Raw genomic sequence first — 26,425 nt, forward strand, 5'->3', positions numbered from 1 at the left:
GGTTTATGAAAATGACAAGTCCTGGGATAGACCTAGCTTCAGGCATGGCTGAATGAGAGTGAAAGTGAGATCTCAAGGACACGGTCATGGGGATTGCTGTTCTCTGTGTTGTTTCCTTTTTCAGACAGACACTTCTCTTAGAAGGGTAAGTTCCCACAAAAGTCCTTCGTTGATTCTTATTGGTCTGGCTTGGGTCACATGCTCATATCTGAAACAGTTGCTGTGGTCAGAGAGGTAGAGTTTCCTGGTTGGCTAGGCCTGGGTCATATGGACTGAGAGTGGATGAAACCATGGTACTATTACTCAACAAAAGGAATGTTAATTCTGGAGCAGCAAAAGCATCAGCTGTCCGCTTTAGACACCGTTTCAGTAATATTTTCAGGCATCTTTAGTAAGGTCATGGATCCTGAATAAATCAGTTCTATTCTGCCAGGCTCTCTGCACCTGAGTTTATTGTTTTCTAAATGACTGGGGATGAGGGAAGATTAAACTGAAACCCTTTTGGTTAACACTTTTGAATAATAATTCAGGTGATTTGCTAGATCCTGGAGATATAAATAGAGAAGGCACTATTTTGGCCCTTGGGGTCATTATGTCTAAGAGGAGATGTGTAAACATATAAATTCAAGACAATATAATATTTACTCTGATGTCATCATGCATTGGGTATTATGGGAAGAAAGGCATATAGGCAATGTGGGAGTAGGGAATGGGGTATGGAAAGAATTCAGGCAAGGTTTTCTAGAGGAGAAAATATCTGAGCTGAAGCTTGAAGTATGAGTAAGAGTTTTTGGATGAAGAAGTAGGGAGTGAGGTATCCAGGCAGAAGGAACATGATGTGCCCACCTCTGGAGATGTGATAGAGCATGGTGTGTGTGGTGAGCTGCAAATGATTTAACATTGCTTGAGGGTGAAATATGAGTCAGAGAGAGGCTAGAGGGGTGCGTGAGGACCAGATGTTGGAAACCAACATAAGCTACCTAGAATTTAGATCAAGTTCAAATACGAAAGAATTTAGACTTTATCCTGTGAGAACTAAGGAGAGTTAGAGGGACCTTACTTAGAAGAAGGATAGTCCCATGCATATTTCAGAAGAATCACTCTGGCAACTGCGTGGAGGATGGATGAGGGGAGCACCAGTTCTGGAGACAGGTGGCCACCTAGGAGGCTGTTTTAATAGACCCAGTGAGAGATGATGAGGGTAGTGAAAGGAAGAGTGTTCAAAAGGGAATGGATTTGAGAAATATTGGCAAAGTTTGGTAATTGGATCTGGGTGTGGAGGTTGTTTTGCGGTACAGGGCTCCTTCACATGTGATTCCTCAGGTTAGGAAGGCCATTTTGGTCTAGACAAAGCAACAGGTGTATTTGGAAGTAACAGAAAAGCCTCTGAGGAAGGAGTAGCGGAAATAATCAGGCATCCATCCTTCTTTATTTGAGGTGCAGTTATGGTCTGCTCACATTTTCCCTCTATTGATTATTTCATCAATATATATCTATTGAGCTTCTTCTATAGAATGGTCACTGTGTTGGAATCCTAATAATGAACAAAACAATCATAATCCGTGCTGCCATGCACCCTACAGTCTAGTGGAGAAGACAAATGGGTAATTTGAATGGGTCATTTCAAACATGAATAGTGTCACAAAGTCACTAAAATAAAAATGGTTTTAAAAAGATAAAATAGTTCTAACACAGTGGAAGTGTCCATTTTGGCTTCCAGGCTGATGTGTATTAAAGACTATATAGATTTATGTCAGTAGCTGTGACTGGGGCAATGTATGGAACTGATTTTGGACTTCTTGGAACTCACGGATGGTAGAATTTGTAGTAGAGTTTTGAGGAATGCGCTCTCTGAGTTTGAACATCAACAGCCAAAAGCAGAGGTGAAGATCCTTAGACTGGCCTCTAGTGCAAAGACTGGTCCCTTTAACATTGCACAGATTTGGTGCAAGGCACTCCTAACTAATACGTGTCCTGGTGTTTTAAAAGAGTAAGCGTAATTTTCAAAGGTATCTGATTTGCAGTCAGGAAGAGGCTTAAACCTTCAGAGAATCTGGCTCTTATAATTCTGACTTAGAAAAAAGGGAATGATGAGAAACACTTCATTTGCCTGGTTCATTAAAGATGCTTTTGGATAGATAGTCTAGCTTTACTTTTGAAAAAACCAACCAACCAACCAACCAACCAAACAACCAACCAACACAACATTAACAACAACCACCAAAAAACCCCCAAAATAACAACAGCATAAAAACCAGTTGATTGGTAATTGCCAAAAGGTGGCCTTGGGTTAACTTTAAAATTTGGGAAGGCAACAAAAAGATCATGTGAAAAGGGAAATGGATAAGGTAAAAGAAGGGGAGGAAAACAGAGAATTAACTGGGGGAAGGATGGTAGACCATGTCTTTGTTGTTTGTTGTTCTGGTTTATAAGTCAAGAGGAATTTATTTCCTAGTTAAATTGTTAGAAATAAATTATTCATGGAAGAGCCATCTGTGTTCTCTATTGCTAATTTATCCACATAGAAGGAACAGTATGTTGTGGCAGAAGTCTGCTGAAGTGATTTCTTTATGTGACTCATCACTTTGCAGATTTCCTTTAGTTTCAGACTTATATCTTATATCTCAATACGACAGGCGGGTGAGCCTGCATTTCTTGCTCTTATAAAAAATTCACAGACCAACAATTAAATGATACTGTTACTAATGAGGAGAATATTTATTTACGATTGCTGCTAGAACTGTCTCTATACCAAGAGATTGGGGCAGCCATCTGAGTAGCAAGAGGGAGCAGCTTTCTTAAATTGAGAAAATGTCAGTGTTCTAGATAAAAAAATGTTGAGGTGATAGGGAACTGATGGAATTATGAGAGAGCTAAACCATTCCCCAGGTCAGCTCATTAGCCTCATGAATGATGGTGAATGAATGAAAATTCACTTCGCTTTTATTTTGAGTTTACTTCTCTGCTTTCTAGAAATTTTTAGATTTTAATACCTTAGCTCAAATGCTATCATTTGCGTAATACACTTATGTCTTATACAGCTTTGCGTAAGACTTCCACATCAGCCTTTCTTGCTTTCTTTAGTTATTCTTGCTAAAAACACTGTGTGTGCGCGTTTTTCTGTTTTTGCTCTCTGTTATCTTCTCCAAGTTTTCAGCATACCTCTCACGCTGTGACGTCTTTAACCAGAAAGGCTCCTGATGTTTTCCTTTACTGCTGAATCACTGGGAGGCAGGAAGAATGGTGGTTTTAAAGATAATTTTCATCATCATAGAAAATAACTCTGTCTCTTTACTTATCCAGAAGTCGGATCAGTTTGAAGTAAGCCCCTCTCATTATACAGATGTTGGCAAGTGGAAGTATTGCCAAGGTATTCATTTGTAGCAAGAATGAACCAAACATAACATAAGTTTAAGAATTCCATCAACTACTGTTATAGCCCCTCCAAAGCTATGGTTTCTGGAGCAGTGGTGATTTACAGGATTTTGGGGAATGTCATTGGTTTCATGATTCACATGAGCACTGTGGGAATAAACAAGAGTAAATTTCTATAACAATTTATATGCTTTAAGCCTTATCCACTATATAGGATATCCTCCTCACACCCTCTCCATTGAGTTCCCTTAGCGTGCCAGAACGCTTAGTAAATATAAGCATCAGCACTAGGAGAATTCCAAGGAGTGAGCAAGAAAAGACCACCTCTGCCCCTTCTCCAATTGGGAAATATTTACCTTGATGGGTTTTCCGTGGTGCCATGTAAATCCTTGATAAGCATTGGCTAATTAGTGCTTGAAAATTCACTCAGATATTGGGACTTCTTAGAGAGGTTGGTGTGTTTCTTATCTCATAGACAGCATCAGCAAATGTCAATATGACATAAATCTTAAAAATTCAGCCCTGACAATCTAATCTTCAACAATAAAAGAAGAATATGAAATGCTGTTACATTAAAGGAACTGCAGAATGTCACTGGATGGGAAAGTCATCAGTACAAAGGCACTCCAAAGGGAAACAGTGAGGGAGGCACGGTGCTGAAACATCTCCTGACCACGAACCTGGGGGCTTGACGCCAGTCACTCAGCATTGCTAGGGTGACCACATGTCCCAGTTTGCTTAGGCTGGCCCAGTTTATGACTTTCCCTGGAGTTATTAGCCACTCTCAAGAACCCTGATTTGGTTGATAATCTGATGAATAGTGAAATTGTTTTTAATAACTCAAATAGCGTAAAGAAACTTTAGAGTATTGTGTTTCTGGAGAATTGAAGCAACTGGGAGAAGTGGTAGCTCATATATGTCCTGAATTCCCAAAGAGGCCTGATTAGCAGCACCTTGTGACCTCACCTTTCCTGTGACATAGGACATCAGAGTGACTCAACCCCTTTTTGCTAAAGGACGATGCCATCATTTGAATGTCCTGTCAGTGCCTGCCTCTGGAGCAGACACTGTGGTATCTGAGTTTTCAGGACACTCTCAAGCCAGATCCATAGATTCACTAACCCTGTTTTCCAAGTAGCATTCTAGAATCAGTAATTATAACCTTCAGGGCAGGCATTTTCCGTGAAAGCCTGTTTTTAGTTACTCCCAATTATTTATCCCATTGTATTTGGGCTTTCTTTACAGCTCTTTTTTATTTTTGTTTGGCTGCGAGTCCAGTCAAAATTTTGGGTTTGACTTTCATTCCTAGCTGGAGGGTGTGGGTTATGGTTGAGGATCTATAGGCATTTTGACCAAACCAAAATGACCACCATTGCTCCAATTCTATAGCTGTTGCCCCAGGTTGTGTATGAAAATGCATTCAAAGTGGTTCTCATCATGGTTGATCATCTCTTCTGCTAAAAAAGAGGAATAAGGAACGCATTCCATATTTTGTATAAAATGTAGCATTATTTTAGTAAATTCTTATTATTTAAATAGCATTTCTGGTTTGGCAGACATTTTTAAATTTTCCCACTAAGGAAAATTTCTTTCTACAGCAAAACAATGAGTTTTACTCCCAAATATAACTGCAGCTCTTGCTAGTTTGTCCACAATACTACTTCCGAATTTCCTTCTATTATTCCTCAAACTTGTCTTTTTGAGATGTAAATAAACTCAACATACAAGGAATTCATGCAAAAGTGCCAAATTAAGTTTCCGGATTGCAACAATAACAACAAGAACATAAGGAGTTAGAACTGTGCTGTTCAATATGGTGGCCACATACAGCTGTTTACATTTAAATTAATTAAAATCAAGTATAATTAAAAATCCAGTTCTCAGTTGCACTAGCCACGTTTCAAGTGGTCTAGTATCACTAAACTGGACAGCACAGATAGAGAAACTTGTCACCTCTGCAGAAAGTTCTGCTGGACCGCGACGGTGTTGAGGAATGGGTAGACCTTATATAAACACTCCTTTTATTCTCTGGTGAAAATGCAATTGAGTCAGCCTTTAATGTGTCTTCAGTTCTGATTCTGTGCTAGTGAGTCAGGGTTCTAGGAGAATCCCTTGTATTACTTTGAGGAAGAGCAGTGAAACCTAAAAGTGGCACAGCCATCCCAGAACTCAAAACCCAAGATCTAGGAGACTTTACGTTTCATGAAGGTAAGGTCTAAGTCTACTTTGTTTTCCAATGTAACCCCAGGGCCTCGCACATAGTAGACGCTCAGTAAACACTTCTGTGACTGAATAAATGAAAGAGTTCAGCAAAAACCAATTAAAGGGGCATTTGGAAGGTTCTCTAGGAATTATGAGAAGGAGCGAGTAAGTGTCATTGGAAATGTCTTCTATATAGAAGTCAGAACAAAGAATAGAGCAAACAGCACTTGCTGAGTGGTTCCTCCTTTTTCTTCTCTTTCTTCTTCTCCTCCTCGCTCCCTTCCTCACCCTCCATCATCATTATTGTTATCAAATAGGTAACCTTTTTGGGCATTTATTACATGCAAGCCACTATTCAAGTGCTTTTAATAGATTTTTAAATTTAATCCCCTCAATAATGTTATGAAGTAGGTATTATTGTTATTCCTACATCCGAGTTGAGGAACCTGGGGTACGGAGGATAAATAACAAAGTCTCAAAGCTGATAAAGGATGGAACACAGATAGAAATCTAGCCTGTGTGACTCCAGAGCTTGCATTTTTAACCATCTTCTTAAGTACTGCATCTTCTGAAGAGGTACTGCGTTGGGGTTTGAAATTAATTACAAAAAGAAATAACTGCTGATTGAGGTGGAGCATTGGGGGTAATGATGGCCAAGTGGGGAACACAGGGGACAGTCTTTGTTGCCACTGGCTTCTGTTATTCTTTGCTATACTTGTCAACTCTAGTGCCTTCAAAGTTCCTGCTACCCCAGCCATATCCTCTCTTCATGCCCTCATTGCATTTCCCCCAGTTTTCTCTGGGGAGGGAAACTTCTGGTGAGTAGAGGGATTCATCTCGGGCTGTGGCAGTGTTCAGTTGCACTAGCCACAGGAGTTACAGGGTGGCTGTAGCAACTGAAGAACAAAATTCTTGTTATTGAAAGTTGGATAGCTTTCTCTAGTCACTTTTCTTTTTTAAATTGTGGTAAGAACACTTAACACTAGATGGACTCTCTTAACAGATTTTTAAATTGTATAGCACAGTGTTATCTATAGGCACAATGTTATACTGCAGATCTCTAGAATTTACTTATTTGCTTAACTGAAATTTTATACATGTTGATTAGCAACTCACTATTTTCCCTACCCCAGAACCTGGCAACCACAATTCTATTATTTGCTTGTTTGACTATTTTAGCTACCTCATATAAGTGGAATCATGCCGTATTTGTCCTTCTGAGACTGGCTTATTTCACTTAGCGTAATGTGCTTAAGGTTCATCCATGTTGTCACATAATGCAGGATTTCCTTCTTTTTAAGGTGGAATAATATTCCATTATGTATACATATACCACATTTTCTTTATCCATTCGTCTGTCAATGTTCACTTAGGTTGTTTCCACGTCTTGGCTATTGTGAATAGTGCTGCAGTGGACGTGGGAGTGCGTATATCTCTTCAAGATCCTGATTTCGGGTCTTTTGGATAAATACTCAGAAGTGGGATTGCTGGATCATATGGTAGTTCTGTTTTTAACTTTTTAAGGAATCTCCACACTGTTTTCCATAGTGGCTGTACCATTTTGCATTCCCATTAACAGTGTACAAGTGTTCCAATTTTTCCACATTCTCACCAACACTTGTTTTTTGTTTTTTGATAATAGCCGTTATCAAAATGGTACCACTGTAAAAAATACCACAGACTGGGTAGCTTGTAAACAACAAACATTTATTTCTTAAGTTCTGGAGACTGGAGGTCCCAGATGAGCATGGTCAGGTGAGCTCCCTCTTCCGGGTCACAGACTTCTCGTATCCTCATGTGGTGGAAGGGGCTAGGGAGCACTGTGGGGTCCCTTTTATAAGAGCACTAGTTCCATTCATGAGCACCCCACTCTCATGACGTAAGCACCTCCCAGAGGTCCCACCTCCTAATATTATTACATCGAGCATTAGGATTTTAATATATGAATTTTGAGGGAATACAAACATTCAAATCATAGCACCATCCTAATAGGTGCGAGGTGATATCGTACTGTAGGTTTGATTAGCATTTCTGTCATGGTTAGTGACGTTGAGCATCGTTTCATATACCTGTTGGCCATTTGTATGTCTTCTTTGGAGAAATATCTGTTCAAGTCTCTAGCCCATTTATAAACGGGTTATTAACTCTCTTTTGCTATTGAGTTGTAGGAGTTCCTTATGTATTTTTGAAATTAACCCCTTATCAGCTATATGATTTGCAAATTCTCTCATTCTGAGGGTTGCCTTTTCGCTCTGTTGATTGTTTTCTTTCTTGTGCAGAAGCTTTTTAGTTAGCTGTAGTCCCACTTGTCTATTTTTGCTTTTGTTGCTTTGGTTTTTAATAAGAATAAAAGTTATGTAGCTTCTATATTTATGGTTCTGTTTACTTTCTTCCAATAGCATGTAAATTTGTTTTCTCTCTCTTTTTTTAGGCACAACAGAAATTACTCTATTTTACTCATTTTTTAAATTTTACTGATGTTATTTATCCTTTCTACTGGATTTTGTGTTGTGTTTTTAAACATTAATTTTTGCTTATAGCTTTTTTTTTTTGGGGGGGGGGAGGAAAGTTGGCCTTGAGCTAACATCTGTTGCCAGTCTTCCTCTTTTTGCTTGAGGACGATTGTCCCCGAGCTAACAGCTGTGCCAATCTTCCTTTATTTTGGATGTAGAATGCTGCCACAGCATGGCTTGATGATTGGTGTGTAGGTCCATGCCGAGGATCTGAATCTGTGAATCCCGGGCAGCTGAAGAGGCGTGCGTGAACTTATATACTACGCCACTGGGCTGGCCCCTGGGTTTTAAAATTCCCTATGCCTACTTTCTTTTGGCTGATTTTTGTATTTTCTTTAGATTTGAAAATATAAAAGAAATGACAAAAAAGTCAACAGCTTTTTAAAATAGTAGCAATAACAAGTTAGAGAGAGTATTGGAAAAATATTCCTTTCGTAATTGTATACCTGGCAATGGATTTAATGAGAAAGGTGCAACTTCTGTGTAAAGAAAAATGTACAACTTTATTGATAGAAGTTGAGTAAATGGAAATTGAATTCACAGAAAGACTTACAATTATGAATGTAGCAATTCTTCCAAAATTAATATACACTTTTAATGAAATTCCAACCAGTCATGTTTTTGAAATGAAAGAAATTATTTTTGATCTTTAATCTACTGTCCAGTGAATTATTGCCTATCTTTAAACCAGAATTTGGATAGTCAGGGCAAGGCAGAATGGAAGAGGTAAGCACCTAAAAATTGATTAAATGACGTGGAGTAGCGGAGCAGTTAAGCAATGTGGCTGTGGTTCTAGGTCATGGGTGTTCAGTCCAGCACTGCTATTTGTAAGCTGTGTATTTAGACTCCCAACGCCCTTGGTTTCCTTATCTGTAAAATGTAGATGAAAATAGTTCTTACCTCCTAGGATGTGTGTGTGTTTGTGTGTGTGTGTGTGTGTGCAAGTTCAGCCCTCAGTACACGCAGGCCGTTATTATTACCACTAACCCTCAGATCCTAATAAGATGATGTACTTTGGACATGATTAGCCTGTGTTTACCAATGTCGTAATGATAATGCCTATCTGTATATCATGAGTTTAAAGAAGGATAAGATGAGATAAAGGTTGATAAACATTTAAATACTGCCATGTGTGTTAGGTTAGTGTGTTCAGGTGTGACACCAGAAATGTTGAGTTACCATTTTGCTTTCAAGAATACCGGTTTATTTTAGGAGAGATCTGATTCTTTTTGTGACTCCTGTTTGTTAATTTTCATGACTACCCTTATTTCTCTATTGGATATGTCCTTTACTATCCTGGGTGTTATGGGGACAAGACATGTATAGATTGGAGGAGCGAGTGTGAAGACAGGAAGGTGGTTGGTGAGTGATGAAAAGAGAGTAATAGATATATGAAGAAAATGACAGTATTTCCTACCCCGAAGTTGAGCTATGTGTTGAGTGTATCTATATAGATAGAGCTATCTAGGTTTTTGTTTGTTTGTTTTGGTTTCATGCAATTTCATGGGGAATTTTTCTGATTGTTTTTTATTATTTAATTACCTTCTCAGAAAAGAAATTCTTTTTCTGGTTTGGGATACAGTTATTTATCTTTTTCTGAGCTGTTAAGCAGTTAGAAAATCTTTTTAAATAGAAACTTTTGATACATATGATGATTTTTATCAGTAAGCTTGAAAACAGCTGTTTATTTTGTTCACAAAGAAATATTTCAATAAGAATTTTTTTGACAAGATATCTCAAACCAGCCAAATACAGAATAGTAAATAGCTTTAAAAGAATCATGAAATTGTTAGAAACAATGGGAAGGTGTAATATAAAATTTTATGTTGGTGTTTTGGGATTGTAGATATTGCTTACTTGAGGGACACACGAAATTAAAGGTGATTAGTTAGTGTTTAGTAACTGTGTTTATTACTTCATTGAAGCCAGGTGGTTTATATTTTATTTAGCAAAACATTTCAACTTTTTTTTTTTTGCTGAGGAAGATTGGCCCTAAGCTAATATCTGTGCCAGTCTTCCTCTTTTTGCTTGAGGAAGATCCGCCCTCAGCTAACATCTATGCCAATCTTCCTCTGTTTTGTATGTGGGATGCTGCCACAGCATGGCTGCCAATGAATGGTGTAGGTCTGTGTCTGGGAACTGAACCCAGGCTGCCGAAGTGGAGGGCACTGAACTTAACTACTAGGCCATGGGGCTGGCCCTCAACACTTTTGTTACTTTGGAATGCTTGTAGAATATTTATTTAAATTAACATTAAAGAGTTCCTAAGGGCAGGGACAGGTGAAATACTAATACAAACTAATAAAATGTATTATAAAATCAGAAATGTCTGGTCTTTGTTGGGGGCAGTGTGTATCTGTTTAGTTATCTGCTTGAACTTGTATGAGATTTTGTCCCTCATTTTACTACTCTCTTCTCTTCATTGTGGAAAAAACATTCTGTAAAGGCCTTATCTTAGTCCCCGAAGAAATAAATAAATGAGTAGCAGAAGATGGGTGAGATGGAGTGGGAGGTAAAATTAGAATAGGTGTGGTCAGTAAAAATCTTGAAAGTACTTTAGTGAGAGAGCTATAAACAAAATATAGTAGTACATATCCTATAAGAATCCCTAAAATTTCTTATGATTTATTCATAAATACATTAAAAATATAGAACTGTGCATAATTATTTAATGTATATTTAAAATTTAAATGTTGAATTTAAAATTGAGGAGAGCAATACCCTTTCTTGTAATCTGAATAGTTCTGGAGCATTATAGGGTTGTGTCAGTAAGTCCTATAATATTCTACCCTCTTCCTGCATCTAACATTGGATTCCGTATACTTTAGCAGATCATTTTGGGGTCATGCAGTTTAGCATTTGTAGTGACTCTTAGACCTGAGGCGATGTGGTGGCCTCCAAAATTATGCTATGTGCTTGGGTGGGTGGATGCTCAAATTGGTTGCAGTGAGCCAATAATAACTAAAAGCATGCATTTCTAAAGAGTTTTATTATTTTAAAAGCCAATCTCTCTTGCTCCCTCTTTTTCTCCCCCACTCTTGGTTTTGGAGGTTCCAGATAGTCCTTCTACCCTCAAAAGTTGGTCCACAGGCCAGCAGCATGCTATACACTGGGAGATTAGGAGTTCTTCGGGCTCACAGGTCCCACTCCAAACCTGCTGAATTGGAATCTGCAGTTTAACAGGATCTTCAAGTGATTCACAAGCACATCCAAGTTTGAAGAGCCTGCCTTATGGGATAGGCTGAGACTAGACTGATACTATTGTCTATATGCCTGGAAGGACTGGTTAATTTTCCAAACCCACTTGGATTCCATATCTCTGTAAAAGATCCCAGGGCACCTGATATTCCTGCTGGCATGTGTCCATTAGGGAAGATTGTTCATATTGTTAACAGTGTGAGTCATGGGCCATATTGTTTCCATTTATTTGTTCCCTAGGTTACCTACTAGTTGTTGGACGTGGTGCAAAATGTCTTACCTATGTATTTTCTCATTTAATCCTCTCAACAACTCAACAAAAGAGATGTTAGTAATCCAATTTACAGAAAAGAATACTGAGACGAGAGTAAGGATTACTTGCTCAAGGTTAGTTGAGATATACCACGTTGGAGCCGAAATTCAAACCCAAGTCAGTCTCAACAAGTCCATGCTCTCCGTTCCCCTAAAACTTTTTTAAAAACCAGTGCTATATTGCTGCCATGCTGCTGTGTTTCATTTGCAGTGAGAAAGGACATGTAATAGTCTCCTGTTTGTCTGGATCAGAAAACAAGCCTGTGTAAAAGATGTATGTTGAGATTTATGGCACCTGTGATGTCCCCACTTCCTGACTTATAAATGTCTAGCATAAGTTTCCTTAAGTTTGTGAAATCTTGGCATAATTTTGTGGGTGTTCTTTTTGCAAATGTGAAGGAAGAGAATTCATAGTTTTATTTAAATCAAATTCTCAAAAACGACCATGACCCACAAATTGTTAAGAACCATCACCCTGCTCAGTCCGTATCCCAGAGATCCTCAGCCGCTGGAATTCCCACCTGTCTGCTGGCGTCATTGAACTCCCCCTCACCACTAGACTTTCCCTGCACCTACCTCCCAGATCATTCCTTCTCAGTCCTGGAAGGGCAGCAGAATCACCTCTAGATCCTTTAAAAATACAGATACTCAGCCCCCTCCTAAGGCCTTTTGGAAGTGTGATCTTTGGGAATGCAGCTCAGAAATCTGTATGTCTGTGAAGCCCATGAATGGTTCTGACCTAGAGTACTGTAAATCAGCACAATTTTCTTTAAAAACTTCGAGCAAAAGAGAATACTTCATGTATGCCCTGATGTAGCATAATCTTCTGGAGGGAGACCTGGAGTAGACCCAGTTGTCCCAAGGGAAATCATCACCAGCCAGTTATTGGCTTTCTACAGTCTGAGGCCGGGAGAAAGACCCAGAGAGCTCCATTTGGCCCTTTACTCTCTTTGAAAGATTCTCTTGCATTGCCTGCTGCTTCTGAGACTGGTGTGTGTGTTTAGTGCTGCAAGTCTTTAGTCGTGATGTGGAACAAACAACATCTTAAAGATGTTTTGACATATCAATTCGACTTTTGAGTTATCTTCTTCCTGAGAGAATTAAAAAGAAAGTTCCAAGAGGTTTCTGGGAAGACTTTGTTCAAGTGAGCTTTTAAATAGCTGATTTTGTTTCACCTAGTTGATGTTGCTGCTATTTTATCTGCTTAATAGCAAATTGAGGTTTTTCTTCTTCAGTCATCCATGTCTGCTAGAAATGCTTGACATTTTTCACCCACACAGGTTCTGATGTCATCACTTTTACTCATTTTTCTCATCTAATTCACCTTGGAAATAGGATGAGCTGTTCATTCATAGGCATAAAGAGAGATGATCAGTGGAAATGGACTCGTGTTTTTCCATTACTTTTTGTAATCATGTCTTAGTTTCTATGATGATCTACCATTTTCTCTTTGTTCCAGAGAACTATCAAATTGTCACCTAACATTTATTGAGAATTACGATTTGTATTGGACAAGTTTAGAAGCTTGAATCCCAATAGTTTGTCAAAGAAAAGATATTAGGCCCTGTTCTATGGAATCATAGGATGTTTGAGAGCATCTAGTCCAGCCAGTAGAACGTGTCTCCAAGATACCTTTGTGCCTTCTAGGGGAATTGATGACTGCACAGCAGCCGTTCTGTCTTTTGACAGCTCTAGCTGAAAGAAAGTTTGCCCTTCAGCTGTGCTAAATGCTCTCTCTCTGTATCTTCTAATTACGATTCTAGTTTTGTCCTCTGGACTTTTGTAGAATCTATCAAATCCTTCCCTGCATAACAGCCTTCGAAAACTTAACCTTCAACCTTCAGAAACTTAAACAACTTTTAACCTTCATAAACTTGATATTGTCCCAAAACTTCTCTTCTCAGGCTACAAAATATACTCCTCGTGGGTGTTATTTTCCAAAATAGATGTGCAAATCACAACCCAATATGTTAATGAGGCACTCAACAAAGACCTGAATCATAATCACTTGTCAGAAGCCAGGTCCATTCATGTTTTCTTTGCCCCTCTTCAAGTGCTGGTTCATTGTAACTCTGTTCTATTCCTTGCCTCTTAGATAAATTTATCTTTACGTTTTATTTTATTGATAAGAATACTGGTGAAAGACAGCAGAATCTTCTAAGAGAGTTATCTAAAATAACTAGAAATGAATACTTTTGAAAAATGCTTTAAGGACCAAAACCCCATCTTCAGTAAATAAATGCACGAAGGTATTCTGATAAGTATTTTTTGCGGTCTGTAACTATTAAAGTAGTTTAAAAATAATTATATCTTCAGAAAGAGTTTAAGTCATGAAATGACATCATGAAAATCTCTGACTTATCTGATTTCTATATTAAAATTTCTGTATTCACTTCACTATGTTCTTAAACAAGTAAAAGATTTTCTGAATCTAAAGCTTTTGTAGGCAGTCTCTCTTTGGATAGTAATTTAATATTACGTGTCTCACATTACTAGCTTTAAGTAACTGATTTCTGTGATTTTTTTAAAGTTATGAATTTCTCTGAGTGGGCACAGAAATTATATTATCTTTTGTATCATGAAGATACCCTTGTAGGTCAAGACTATAGGAAGAACAGAAGGAATTTTGAATACTGTCGTCCCTCAGTATCCTTGGGGGGATTGGTTCCAGGACCCCACTGTATACCAAAATCCATGGATGCTCAAGTCCTTTATATAAATGGTGTAGCATTTGCATATAACCTATGCACATCCTCCCTTATACTTTAAATCATCGCTAGATTAATTATAATGCCTAATACAATGTAAGTGCTATGTAAATTGTTGTTATACTGTATTGTTCATGGAATAATGACAGAAAAAAAAATCTGTACATGTTCAGTACAGAGGCAACCATCGTGGGCCTTTTGCTCTGGGGTTGGCTGAATCCCAGGACACGGAACACAAGGATGCAAAACCCCAGCTTACTGAACCTGAGGACATGGAGGGCCAACTGTACCTGGAATTGCATGTAAATATTTTAGAAAAACTATTTAACAGGTTAAAGTAAAATTTTTGAATTGATTTTTTTAGAGCAAAGGGTGATATAATCCAGTGCGTCAGTAACTGTTAGGATAATCAACTCAGTCAAAAAAAAATTCACTAGTCCTATCTTTTCTTCCCCCTAAATTGAAGGGATAATGGTGTAATGCTTTGGAAAACAGCTCTATTTCAATACAAGAAAAAACTGAAACAAACCTCTTTTAATTCTTCCTGCATAACATTAAACATAAAGAAAGGCAGTAGGGTAGAGGCCAGTCTGATGATATTTCTTATAATGTGTTTGAAATTCTTCGGATTTCTTAGATGTTAGATTCCCCTTCTGGAGAACCTGTGAAGAAACTGTAAGGTATATATCTCAAATAAATGCTCTCCATATGCAGTGGTGTGCTGGAGTAGGCTTGCAGGGGCTTATAAGACTTATTTTTAATTTTCAGGAATTTTGTGAGCCAACTGACCTCACATTTGTAGCTTCAAATTGGCCACAGTGGGACTATTTACACCATGGAAATTGGCAATTGCTATGGATCAGAGCTGATTGCTAAACATTTACCAGCACACATAGGTATTTATAAAAAGTTTCTAGCATACTTGTGTGAAAAAAACTATTTAAATAAAAAAAAATTGAAGGTATTTGTTAATATTGGAACTCTGACATTGTTTTATAGACTTATAAGGCTGGAAATATCTTCTGTTCTTTTCTTTACCTCTGTTTCTTCAATTAGGATGTTAATAGGAACATTCTAGATGTTATATGTAAGAGAGCTTTAAAATTATATGTAATGGCTAATACATAATTGATATTTTCAAAAATAATTCTATAATGCATCTGTAGGGGAGGATAAATAATTTTCCCTTAACCCATCTAGGTTCTTACCTGAGACTTTTCTCCTCTCATGATAAAAAACAGATTAACAGGAGAAAAACAAACAGAAGTTTAATAACATGTATACCTCCTATATACATGGGAAAGACCCAGGAAACTGAGTAACTCCCCAAAATGGCCAAGCTACCACCTTAAATACCACCTCCAGCTAAAGACAAAAGAAAGATGTCAGGGGGGTGATGGGGGCTGGGGTGTGGGGGGGACCAGTTATGGGAGCTTACCAGGAAAAGCACAGTAAACAAGGGTAAGGTTGTTATACAGATTTAAATCCATGCCTTCTCCATTGATAGAGTTTCTAGAGATTTAGTCATCCTCCTCTTGCTGCTACAGAGGGGGAGACACCCTTACAAATGGAGATTTCCCTTACAAATGTAAATATCTCTTACAAAAGTGTAATTTCAATTCTCGATTTTTCAGGGCTTTTCCTATGTCTGTGCTTCCTTAAAAATAACCAGCTCAAAATAATCCTTATGCCAAAGAGGCATATTTTTGGTGGTATATTCTGCTCCTCTTCACATCTCTGCAGAATAATTCTGGAATGTTTTCTGTTTTAACTGCCCATTAAAAATCAGATGAGGACTTGCCCATGGCATAGTGGTTAAGTTGGGCATGCTCTGCTTCAGTGGCCCAGGTTCACAGGTTTGGATCCTGGGCATGGACCTACACCACTTGTCATCCATGCTCTGGCATTAACCCACATACAAAATAGAGGAAGACTGACACTGATGTTAGCTCGGGGCTAATCTTCCTCAAGCAAAAAAAGAGGAAGTTGACAACAGATGTTAGCTCAGGGTGAATCTTCCTCAGAAAAAAAAAATCAGATGAAATAAGATTTCAGTTTCAAGATGTCATGTTAATTTAGTTATTTTAAAAATGACTGAAAGAATCAGCAAGGGGCAATAATATAATCTTCTATACTCTGTAATTTCTTTTGTAATCTTTTTTATTCTTTTACCTTTCCTTGGTTTCTTTTCCTCCTTTACTTCTTTGTTTTCTCCTCATCTCTTTTGTAGAAGAGGAATCTATTTTTATAACCATACCCACCCTCTTCCATTGTTTATTGGCCCCTGGAGATTTACATTTCTTTTAGGAATATGCTCAGCATTTTACGCTGCTAAGATGTGCTGAAACATGAGCCAATTAATGACGTTCTTACTGACAAGTTCTAGGAAACTTGTAGAGTTCAGTTTCTGCAAGAATGATTTCCAGGCTATAATATTTTAGAATGTCAAACAAGTGGAAACAATTAGTAACACTAATGTCTTAACCCCAGGTTTACTACTGAGGGAGGCAGATCATTGATTAAAAGGCCCATCTGTTCCATAGATGTTTCCAGTTTGCTTGCATAGCTGTTCAGTGATTGTGCTGCTTGCATAGCTAGTTATTCTATTACTCAAAATCATTGGTTATGGACACATTTTACCATGGCATCTTTGAGAAATCGGGTTTTATTTGTGGATACTATAGTTATTCGGCAATGTGTTTAGTACATTACATGTTCTTGGAACATGTATTTTGAAATTGTCACCAACTCTAAGAATTGTATAATCAATGAGTTTAATATGTAGCTTTCAAATGAGTTAGTGTACTTGTAATTTGGCAATCGTGTGATGTCGGAGGAAGAATAGATTCATCTCAGAGTCTTTTGTCTCTATTTGTAAGATGAAAGATGGAAGAGTTCTGTTATTATAATCAAGTTCTTCCTTAAAATACCCTTAATCTGCTTATTCATTCTAAATATTGATGATACACCTCTTATGTAGAATCTCACCATTTACAATCACTTTCACATTTGTCATCTCATTTTGTGTTAGGTATTTTCCCCTGCTGTTTTCTTTCCATATGGAGATCATGGAATAATTGCCTCTAAGATTTGAAAGGAGCCTTAAAAATTATCTGATCAATTACTGTATCCAGTGGTCATCCTGTCAGCTATTTCCAACAGGAGAAAATGTTAGAGAGGCAGCTAGGCTGACCATTGGGTCAAATAAGGCAGTGAAAGTAAATTTGCTTTTTGTGGGATAGGCAGAAAATATTATTTTTCACTTTTGCGCTCTTTTTTGATGATTTTTTTCAGGCTCAGCCTACTGGGCCTGTGGACTTCTGCTTTAGGGGCTCTCTGGTGACTTTAAACCGTTAATTCCTACCCTTTGGGAGTGTCGCTAGTCTGCTGTCAGCTTCAAACTTCACCCGAGTGCCGAGCCTAAAGGGCGTGGGTTTCTGGAGTGCAAAATATTCATGTTTTATTTTTGAAGCAATAGAAATTTCTTTGAGTTTCCTTCTCTCTTTCTGCTCCCCTCCCTCCCTCTTCCTCCCTTCCTCCTTCCTTCCTTCCTTCCACCCTTCCTCCCTTCCTTCCTATCTCTTTCTCTTTAAACTGATTTAGTTATTTCAAATCATATTAATACACCTTTGGGCTAAATTAAGAGTTACAAGTATGAAACTTAAAATCATTTGTCTGCTCCAGTTTGGAATTTATTTAATTATTTCTGACTTCAGTAAAACTTTGGATCTTATTTTAAAAAAACTTATTATCTATTTTTATCTCGTTCTGATGAGAATACAAACCCATTCAGATACATTAATTGTTCTGTGATACAGATGAAAAAGATGGAAACTCGGCCCAGCCAGGCTGGATTTGGTTTGAGAGGTGATTATCTTTTAACGATGGCTTGATTGATGATTGTGTGCCATGTGACGTAACTGGAAAACTGATAGATAGACGTAATTGTGGAAAAATTGATGCAACAGGGAAACTGTACTTCCTGAGCCCATGCAATGCAACCTGTGCAAATATGATGATTCTTCAGTTCAGATTGGGAACTCTCGGTAAGCACGGTGTAAAAAGGAAAACGAATTAGATAGTGAGTGAGGAAGACAAGATGAATGTAAAAACAACCATCCCCAGGTGTATTGAGAATAGTTCTAGCTGCCTTTTCTTTCTGTTCCTAGGAGAGGGAGGAGCTAATGCAGGGGTACATGTGCATTACCAACTGTATCCGCAAGCAATGACGCACCTGTTAAGCCTGGCACTGGTGCTGTGTAGACACTGTAAACAGGAATGCATACGTCATCCGTTCAACAGCCAGTTGTAAACTCCGTCTTTAAATCCACTGAAAAGAAAATTAAGTGATGATGAAAAGCTGTCACTCCTTCATTACATAAATTGAAGGAAATTGACAGAGAAAGGCTTATTCAAAGTCCAAAGTCTTCAATTTTATCTCTATTTCTGGATCAAAGACAGTGAAGGCAAAGTCTCTTCAGAACCCTTTGTTTAGCCTTTACAACAAAAATAGCCTTAGAGACTTGCTTGCCTAGAGAGATTCTGTGGTTTTCTCGTGACCATGGAGATTAATCTTCTTCCTGGGAAATCAGCTGTTCACAACACTGCTGCCTTCATTCCCAAAGAAGACTTTCTATTCCTGCCTGGGAATGTCGGATACAGCAACAAGTGTTGAGGCGCCTAAATATTCCCCACGGGGTATGGGCTCCTGAACACTGCCTCAAGTCCCTTTCAGCTATTCATTTATTCCCTTCACTCTTCCAGAAAGGTTTTCAGGCGGCTACGGCTGCACCTGCATCTCAAGGGCATGTTCTCCTGTCAGTCATGCTGTTAGGAGGAGGGGATTTAAAAGCAAGGCCATTCATTTATTCATTTACTCATGAACTTATTTAATTGATATTTATTGCGCTCTCTCGGTGTTTCAGACTCTCTGCTGGGCATGGGTGACACACCAGTGAGCTAACATGGATCCCATCCCATTACTAATAGACCATCCAATCTGGGGGTGGGGGATGCAACAAATAATCACACTGATTAATATATATTTTCAAATTCCTTATAAATATGAGGAAATCATAGTTATCCAGGATCGGATGGACGTGAGGGCGGAATGTGTGTCTGAGAACTAGAGAGCGTCATAGACAAGAGCCCTGTGGCTGAAGGAAGTGTGGCTGAAAGACGAGGAGGGAAGGATGGTGCCTTAGGAGGCTCAAGAGATGGATCAGCCCAGACCACCTTGGAGTTAAAGAATTTTGATCTTTATGGTGAAAGCAAATGGGAAGTTAGTTAGCTGAAGAGTTTTTAGGTAGAGGAGACCCATTGAGGACTGTGTTTTGAAAAGATAACTGGCTTTGGGAGGGAAAATGGCTGGAGAGGGGCCAGAAAGGTGGTGGGAATATTCCAGTCGTGTATGTATCCAACATTCCTTCATCCTTGCCTCACCCTGAACGCTGTTCATGTGCATGCCTGTGTCCTCCGCCAGACCTTACATTCCATGAGTTTAGGAACGCTGTTTTATTTGCTTTAGGGTCCCCTGTAGTGTCTGATACTGGGATTTGCGTATATACGTCCAACAAATGCTATATTTAAACTGTGGCTCTTCTCCATCTCAGAAGACATGTCAGTAGGCTTAAGACAGTCCTTCTGTATTCTGGTGATAGCATTATCTAGTGATCTAATTTATTCCTGGAGACAAGGAAGATAAAAATATACTTGCCTTTTCTTTTGCTAAGTCATACGTACCTTGCATTTTATTTCCATACATTAATATCTTCTATAAAATGACCTTTATAGTCCTAATGTCAAGACTAAAGCATTGCTATTGTCCTTGTTATTACTGTTTCATCACAAATAGAATAAATATGCTGAGGGAGATTTGTTGCTGAGAGAAATTTCCTACAGAGCTGAAGAAGTGAAACCATATTGGAAATTTTCAGACTCTGAAAATCAGGAGTTGCAAATATAAATAAGTAAAGCATTGAAAGGGAGTTGTGCTGCCTGTGGCAGAACTGGGAGCGCATGCCGTGTCCCAAAGCATTCAAATTCAAATACAAAATGTCCCATGACAGCCAAACAAAACATCAGGGGGCCAAGTGACTATGTTTGCTATTTCTCTTTTAAATAATTAAAGAATTTTTTTTTTTTTTAATCCGGAGAAGTAATAGAAAATTGCAGTGTACTCATCTCCTCTTATGGGTTGTGGACCAAGTTTTGAGGGACTGAAGCTTCAAAGCTGTGCCGGGGTAAGGGAGCAGGACCAGAATGCCTTCATCAGTGCATTCTTCCCAAATAACTTTGCAAAGCAGGCTTCTAATATTCCTCTGGCTACTTGGTCTTTATTTTCTGTTGTAATGGACTGCTACAGTTTCTCTGTGTCTCAGTCACATTAATACATCCAGTAAGGGGAAGACATAAAGCTCATGAGTTTGATAGAAAGGAAGAAGGTTGTTATGACTTTCGAAATCAGAAGCAAAGAAAACATCGCTTCTCATATACCTTCTGGGCAAGTCCCTCGGGGGTAGTTTTATTAAAGACTTTCCCTTAAAATAAAAATGAGGGGAATATAAATAGCACTGATCCAGCTCCCACCTGCTCCTTAGATTAAGATTAGCTTAAACTCAGGCTGAGAGGTCACACAAGGGCATGGTTTTCTGTGGTTAGCAGTCGCTTAAATCACACACTCACGAATCTCATGCAAAGAATATTTAGACAACATATTTCCAGCAGAAAAATAATTCCAACTTCTTTTCTTTTCTCAGGGGTGAGCAGTCCTAGTGATTCTGTAAATGAGAGAATCCTTTCCACTGTCAAAATTGGGCCGGTGGGATGAATGAAGCAGAAAGGAGCAGAACACCAGGATTAATTAAGATCATTTTGCTGCCGTGCTCTGCAATTTTGTTACTCCTCCTAAAATGCACCGGAGAGCACCAGAAATGAGCAGCAGTGACTTATGTTTGAATTCTGAGCCCTTCAGCAAAATGTATCCTCTTTGGGCTGCCTGGGTACAATAAGGATAATAAAAATATCCTTCTTCCACATTTTAGTGGGCTGTTGTAAACAGAAAATTAGATTCCATGTGGTAAAGCGCCTCACAATGACAAGATAATGTGATGTAATAGTAATAATGTTATAATAATTATAGCAAACACATACCGCTTATTTGCCAGACACTGTTCTAAGCAGTTACACTCACTGTTTCACTTAGTTCTTATAACAACCTTATGAGGTGGAATCTGTTAGCTCATTTATAGATGGGGAGACAGAGCCGCAGAGGACTGAAGTAACTTGTTCAAGGCCAGCCAGTGAGAGGTGGTGCTAGGATTTCAACCCAGCAGTCTGGCTCCAGAAGATAATGCTTTAATCACTATAGTTAAAAAAAGAAAGAAAGAAAAGCACAAACTTTTAACTAAATGGGAAGACCAGCTTTTGAATCCTGGCTTCATGGGCTGTGTCACTGTGTGGTTAGGCCTCTTAAGCTGTCTTAAAATCTTCAGTTTGTGCATCTTAAAATAGAGATAGGATAGTAATAGCTACTTCCGGATGTTTCATGAAAACTAAATAAGAAAACATGCAACGTTCAGCTTTTAATCAATAGGAGGCACGCCTTGCATTAGTATTATCAGTTATTGGGGTGGGGTGGTATGTTTGTCTGCTTGGGCTGCCATAACAAAACACCACAGACTGGGGGGCTTAAACAATGGAAATTTATTTTCTCACAGTTCTGGAAGCTGGAAGTCCAAGATCAACGTCCCAGCAGGGTTGGTTTCTGATGAAGCCTCTCTTCATGACTTGCAAGTGGTTGCCGTCTTACTGTGTCCTCACATGGCCTTTTCTCCATGCACAGGGAGAGAGAGATCACTGGTGTCTCTTCCTATTCTAAGGACCACAGTTCTGTTGGATCAGGGCCCCACCTTAATGACCTCATTTAACCTTAATTACCTCCTTAAAGGTCATATCTCCAGATACAGTCACATTGGAGGTTCGGGCTTGAAAATGAATTTTTCAGGGACACAGTTCAGTCCATAACAAGTAGGTAGCTGGAGGGGAGAGAATTAGAAGGATAGAAGGGGTGTTTGGAATATTTTGATATTTAAGGTAGATTTCTTAGACATCAATTCTGGAAGGAAGAGAAGTTGTCAGCTATGGGTAATAAATGATCAGATAAACAATATATTCACTACTGTATGTCATTTGCCTTCTATTTGACACCCTAGAAAACGTCTCCATACTCTCTGTTTTTGGCTTTTAGGTGAGCCTGAATTTAAATACATTGGGAATATGCATGGTAATGAGGCTGTTGGACGGGAACTGCTCATTTTCCTGGCCCAGTACCTGTGCAATGAGTACCAAAAGGGGAATGAGACAATCGTCAAGCTGATCCACAACACCCGGATCCACATAATGCCTTCCCTCAACCCCGATGGCTTTGAGAAGGCAGCGTCTCAGGTGAGTGTGAGCCAGCGTAGAGCAGGGCACGCTTTCTTCATTTGGTATGTTTGTACATACACGCCTATCTACAAGCAATGCTCACGTGAAGCTTACACACGGTGCAGGGGAGGGTATAGGTGATATGTTGTTCAACTTGCTTGTAAGAAAAATGTTCCGAAGGTGAGGGATGATGAGTGAACATTCCTTCAGCAGAGATTACAAATGAGAAATTTTGTTAATAAGTGAATATTTAATTAATGCTTTGTTTTTGTTGTTATATAAATCATATTTATTTATCCATGTTTGTGACTAGGTAAATTTCCTTCTAAAAAATCTTCAAGTATGAAAAAGATCTACTGCCATGTATTGAAGGGTAATGCCCTTGCTGCATCTGAATGAGGCGATGTCATAGCGCCCTCTACTGAGTCAAGGAAGAAAAAATTTTGACCAGATCAATTTGATGTTTAGTGCTTGTCTCTGTATGATGAGTAAAATTTTCAAAAACCCCTCCTACTTCTAAACTAAAATTAATGTAATACATTTTAACAGTTAGAGAAGCTGGAAAGTAACGTTATTTTAAGAGAAGACATATGGTATGTATTCTCTTTTTCTTTGGACAGGAGTGGAGGACGTTATATTTGTTGTTTTCTACAGTTTGAAATAATTTTCTTATTTTATGGTAATATATTAAAGTATATATTTACCCTTAAGAAGTCGATTTGTACCTTAAAAAGAAAATATTCAATTACCTGATAGTTTGATGTTGTAAGAAACCCAGACAGTGAATTTCTGTAAATAAGTGTAACATAGATATAATTTCTACAGTTATGAGGGAAAAATTCTAGTAACATATAGCATTAAATTATTTAATATTTTAAAGTAATTTTTAGAACTGTGAGACACAATGGGCAAAAAGATTGTCATTGCTATTTTCTGTCTTACATATTTTTATTCTTCACCGTCTAATGTATCTGAGCCGACATGGCCTCAAGAATATGGGAACTGTCTCTATATCATAGATTTGATATAACTTAATAGTAAAACAAGAAATCCTGCATTATGGCATATAATTGAATATCTTGGAAATTCATTAAATTTGCAGGTTATACCATTATTGAAATGAAAGGTTTAAAATTGAACAGAAATTCCTCAACTTACAGACCTCTAGAACTTTGCTTCATGAAGACTTTGAGGGAGGTATATTATTAATATATAAATAATTAATGTTAAACTCATGTTAAGCTTCTGATCTTATTGAGTATTCTTTTGAATATTTCCAAAATTAGATTGCTGTGATGTACAGAGGCAATGAATATTTTATTTAAATCTAAGTATGGAGTGGCATGCTTTGAAACACGTCATCTATTACTAGCTAATACATATTGAGTTCTTTTGCAATTTGATAAATATCTTTTAAAGCTTATTGTGATTAACATTTAAAATAATATTCATTGAAAATTACCCACACCAAATACTGAAACTTAATTCCTTTGTGTTTGTAACTATAAAATAGTGAACATGCCTTTATGGTAAGATGTTATTGAAATAAATAATTATTCTTAATAAATTATTTTTAAAATCATTAATGGAGACCTTAAATAGATAGCAACAATAATAATAAATAACTGATGATTTTTCTCTTTGATTTTTTTAGCCCGGTGAGCTCAAGGACTGGTTTGTGGGTCGGAGCAATGCCCAGGGAATAGATCTGAACCGAAACTTTCCTGACCTGGATAGGATAGTTTATGCTAATGAGAAAGAAGGAGGGCCAAATAACCATCTGTTGAAAAATCTGAAGAAAATTGTGGATCAAAACACAAAGGTAGAGAACATGGATGGTTTTCTTGGGTTCTGTCCTCTAGCCTAAGGAAATATGTTTATCATAATGAAGGACATAGGAGTAATGTCAAAGCTTGTAGGGGATAGTTAACTATAGCTGGGAAAGTCACAGCTGGAAAGGCTGGAGGCTTGAAATTAGTCCTGTCCCTAGAATTGAGCAGGGGCATTAGGAGTGGGAGGTGAGGGTGTGGACACGAGGAAGGAACCCAGTTGTGGGTGTCTTAGAAAGTCTTCATGGCCCTTTCAGAGGCCCTTTATCAGCATATGTGATCAGGTCCTCCTACAGCATCTCACAGTTGATCCTTTGCTTCTTTTCTGGAACTTTCTCCTCTTTGTTTTGCACAACTCTGTTTTCTCCTACCTCTTTTACTGCCTTTCCTATCTCTACTCGGTTTCTTTCCCTGCTTCTTCTACCTTGGCTCAAATGCTGGCCTTCAGGGTCCCATCTGCTACCATTCTCTCCTTCCCTAGGTTTCCATCCTTTCCCATATCTTCAATGTTCCCTGTTCTACAAAGTCTCCCAGATCCCTGTCTCTATCTCTAGATCTCGCATGGAGTTCTGTTACTCTATTTTACTTGCTCACTCAGCCCCTTTATCTAGTGACACCCAGGACCTCAAGCTCAGCATGATAAAAACCAAATATTTTCCCTAAGACGAAACTATTCTCTCACTTACCTGATCATCAAAGCCTTGTTTTTTCCATCTCTGTCACCACTCACCAGCAATCAGTTACCAAATCTTGGTGATTTGGCCTCTTTACCACCTGTTCAGTTTTTCTCTCCTCCGCAGACTCACTCCATGCTTTAGTTCATGCCCGCATCATCTCCTGCTCTGGTGAGCACAGTAGCCCCCTATTCTTGTTTTGGCTTCAGCCTCTCCCAATTCCATTCAATCTTCCTGAATTCCTCCAGAGTGATCTTCATACACAAATTATTGCTCTGTTGCTTAAAAAATCTTGCTAGCTCTCCCCTGCCCAGAGGATGAAGTAAAACTCAATATGGCAGAATTGTGTGATGGTTTCGCCTGGAGACTCTGGAGGCAGCCACCTTGGTTCAAATCCTGGGTCCATACTTGCTGTGTGATTTTTGGGAAGTTATTTAACTGCTAGGTGCTTCCACTTCATCCAAATATGGAGATGATAATAGTATCTACCTCATAGGGCAGTTGTAATGATTGAATGAGTTAGCACACGTAAAGTACTTGAGATCGGGACCTAGAACTATTATTACCGTGTCAGTGTAATTTCTCAATACTCTCTGCTATGTATCTTAGGGTTTTTCTTTATATAGACTTCTAGTGTGGTGGTTATAGTTACATAGAGCTTCATATATGTTATATTGTAATTTTTTGTTTATATAGCTGTTTTTCCCTTTGATTCTAGATTTCAATCCCTTGATTACAGGAATTATAATTCATATTTGGGTCTGACACATAGTAGGCTGAAAGCCTATTATGAACGAATGCAATCCAGCCTGGCAGGCAAATCACAAGATCTGAAAATCAACAGCTGGAGTTCCAGACAAGCATTCCTCATGTGGTTGGGATGCTGGGAAGAGGATCCAGGAGATAGAGAGTCCCAAGTTTTTGGTCTAAAGTTCTTAAAACTACCCTGCCTCTATTCAGGATTCATTCCAGAAACCTGGGCTGAGCCTACAAGTGGGGACTGGTCTGAGAAGCGCTGCCAGGGGCTGAGGATTCTGGCAGAACCTGATAAGCGAGTGACTTAAACATCCCTGCTTCTGAGTCACAGAGACATTTGCAATTTCTCAACCCCTAAACCATCTTTCTTGGGAGAAGAGAGAGCTGGAAAGGCAGAGGCTTGGGGTAACCAGAGGTGAAAAGAGGACAGT

At 38.5% G+C, this 26,425-nt stretch overlaps 1 protein-coding gene across 1 annotated transcript in view; it reads left to right on the forward strand.

Annotated features, from left to right (window-relative positions):
* Positions 1–26,425, forward strand: part of CPE (carboxypeptidase E) — a 104,062-nt gene that overhangs the window by 51,962 nt on the left and 25,675 nt on the right. The window contains exons 2-3 of the mRNA XM_014851446.3: positions 22,557–22,753; positions 24,390–24,557. Of these exons, the coding sequence (XP_014706932.2) occupies positions 22,557–22,753; positions 24,390–24,557 (365 nt within the window). The remainder of the gene's footprint in view (positions 1–22,556; positions 22,754–24,389; positions 24,558–26,425) is intronic.

This window comes from Equus asinus, chromosome 3 (genome assembly GCF_041296235.1).
Source record: "Equus asinus isolate D_3611 breed Donkey chromosome 3, EquAss-T2T_v2, whole genome shotgun sequence".
In the NCBI taxonomy this organism is placed as follows: Eukaryota; Metazoa; Chordata; class Mammalia; order Perissodactyla; family Equidae; genus Equus; species Equus asinus.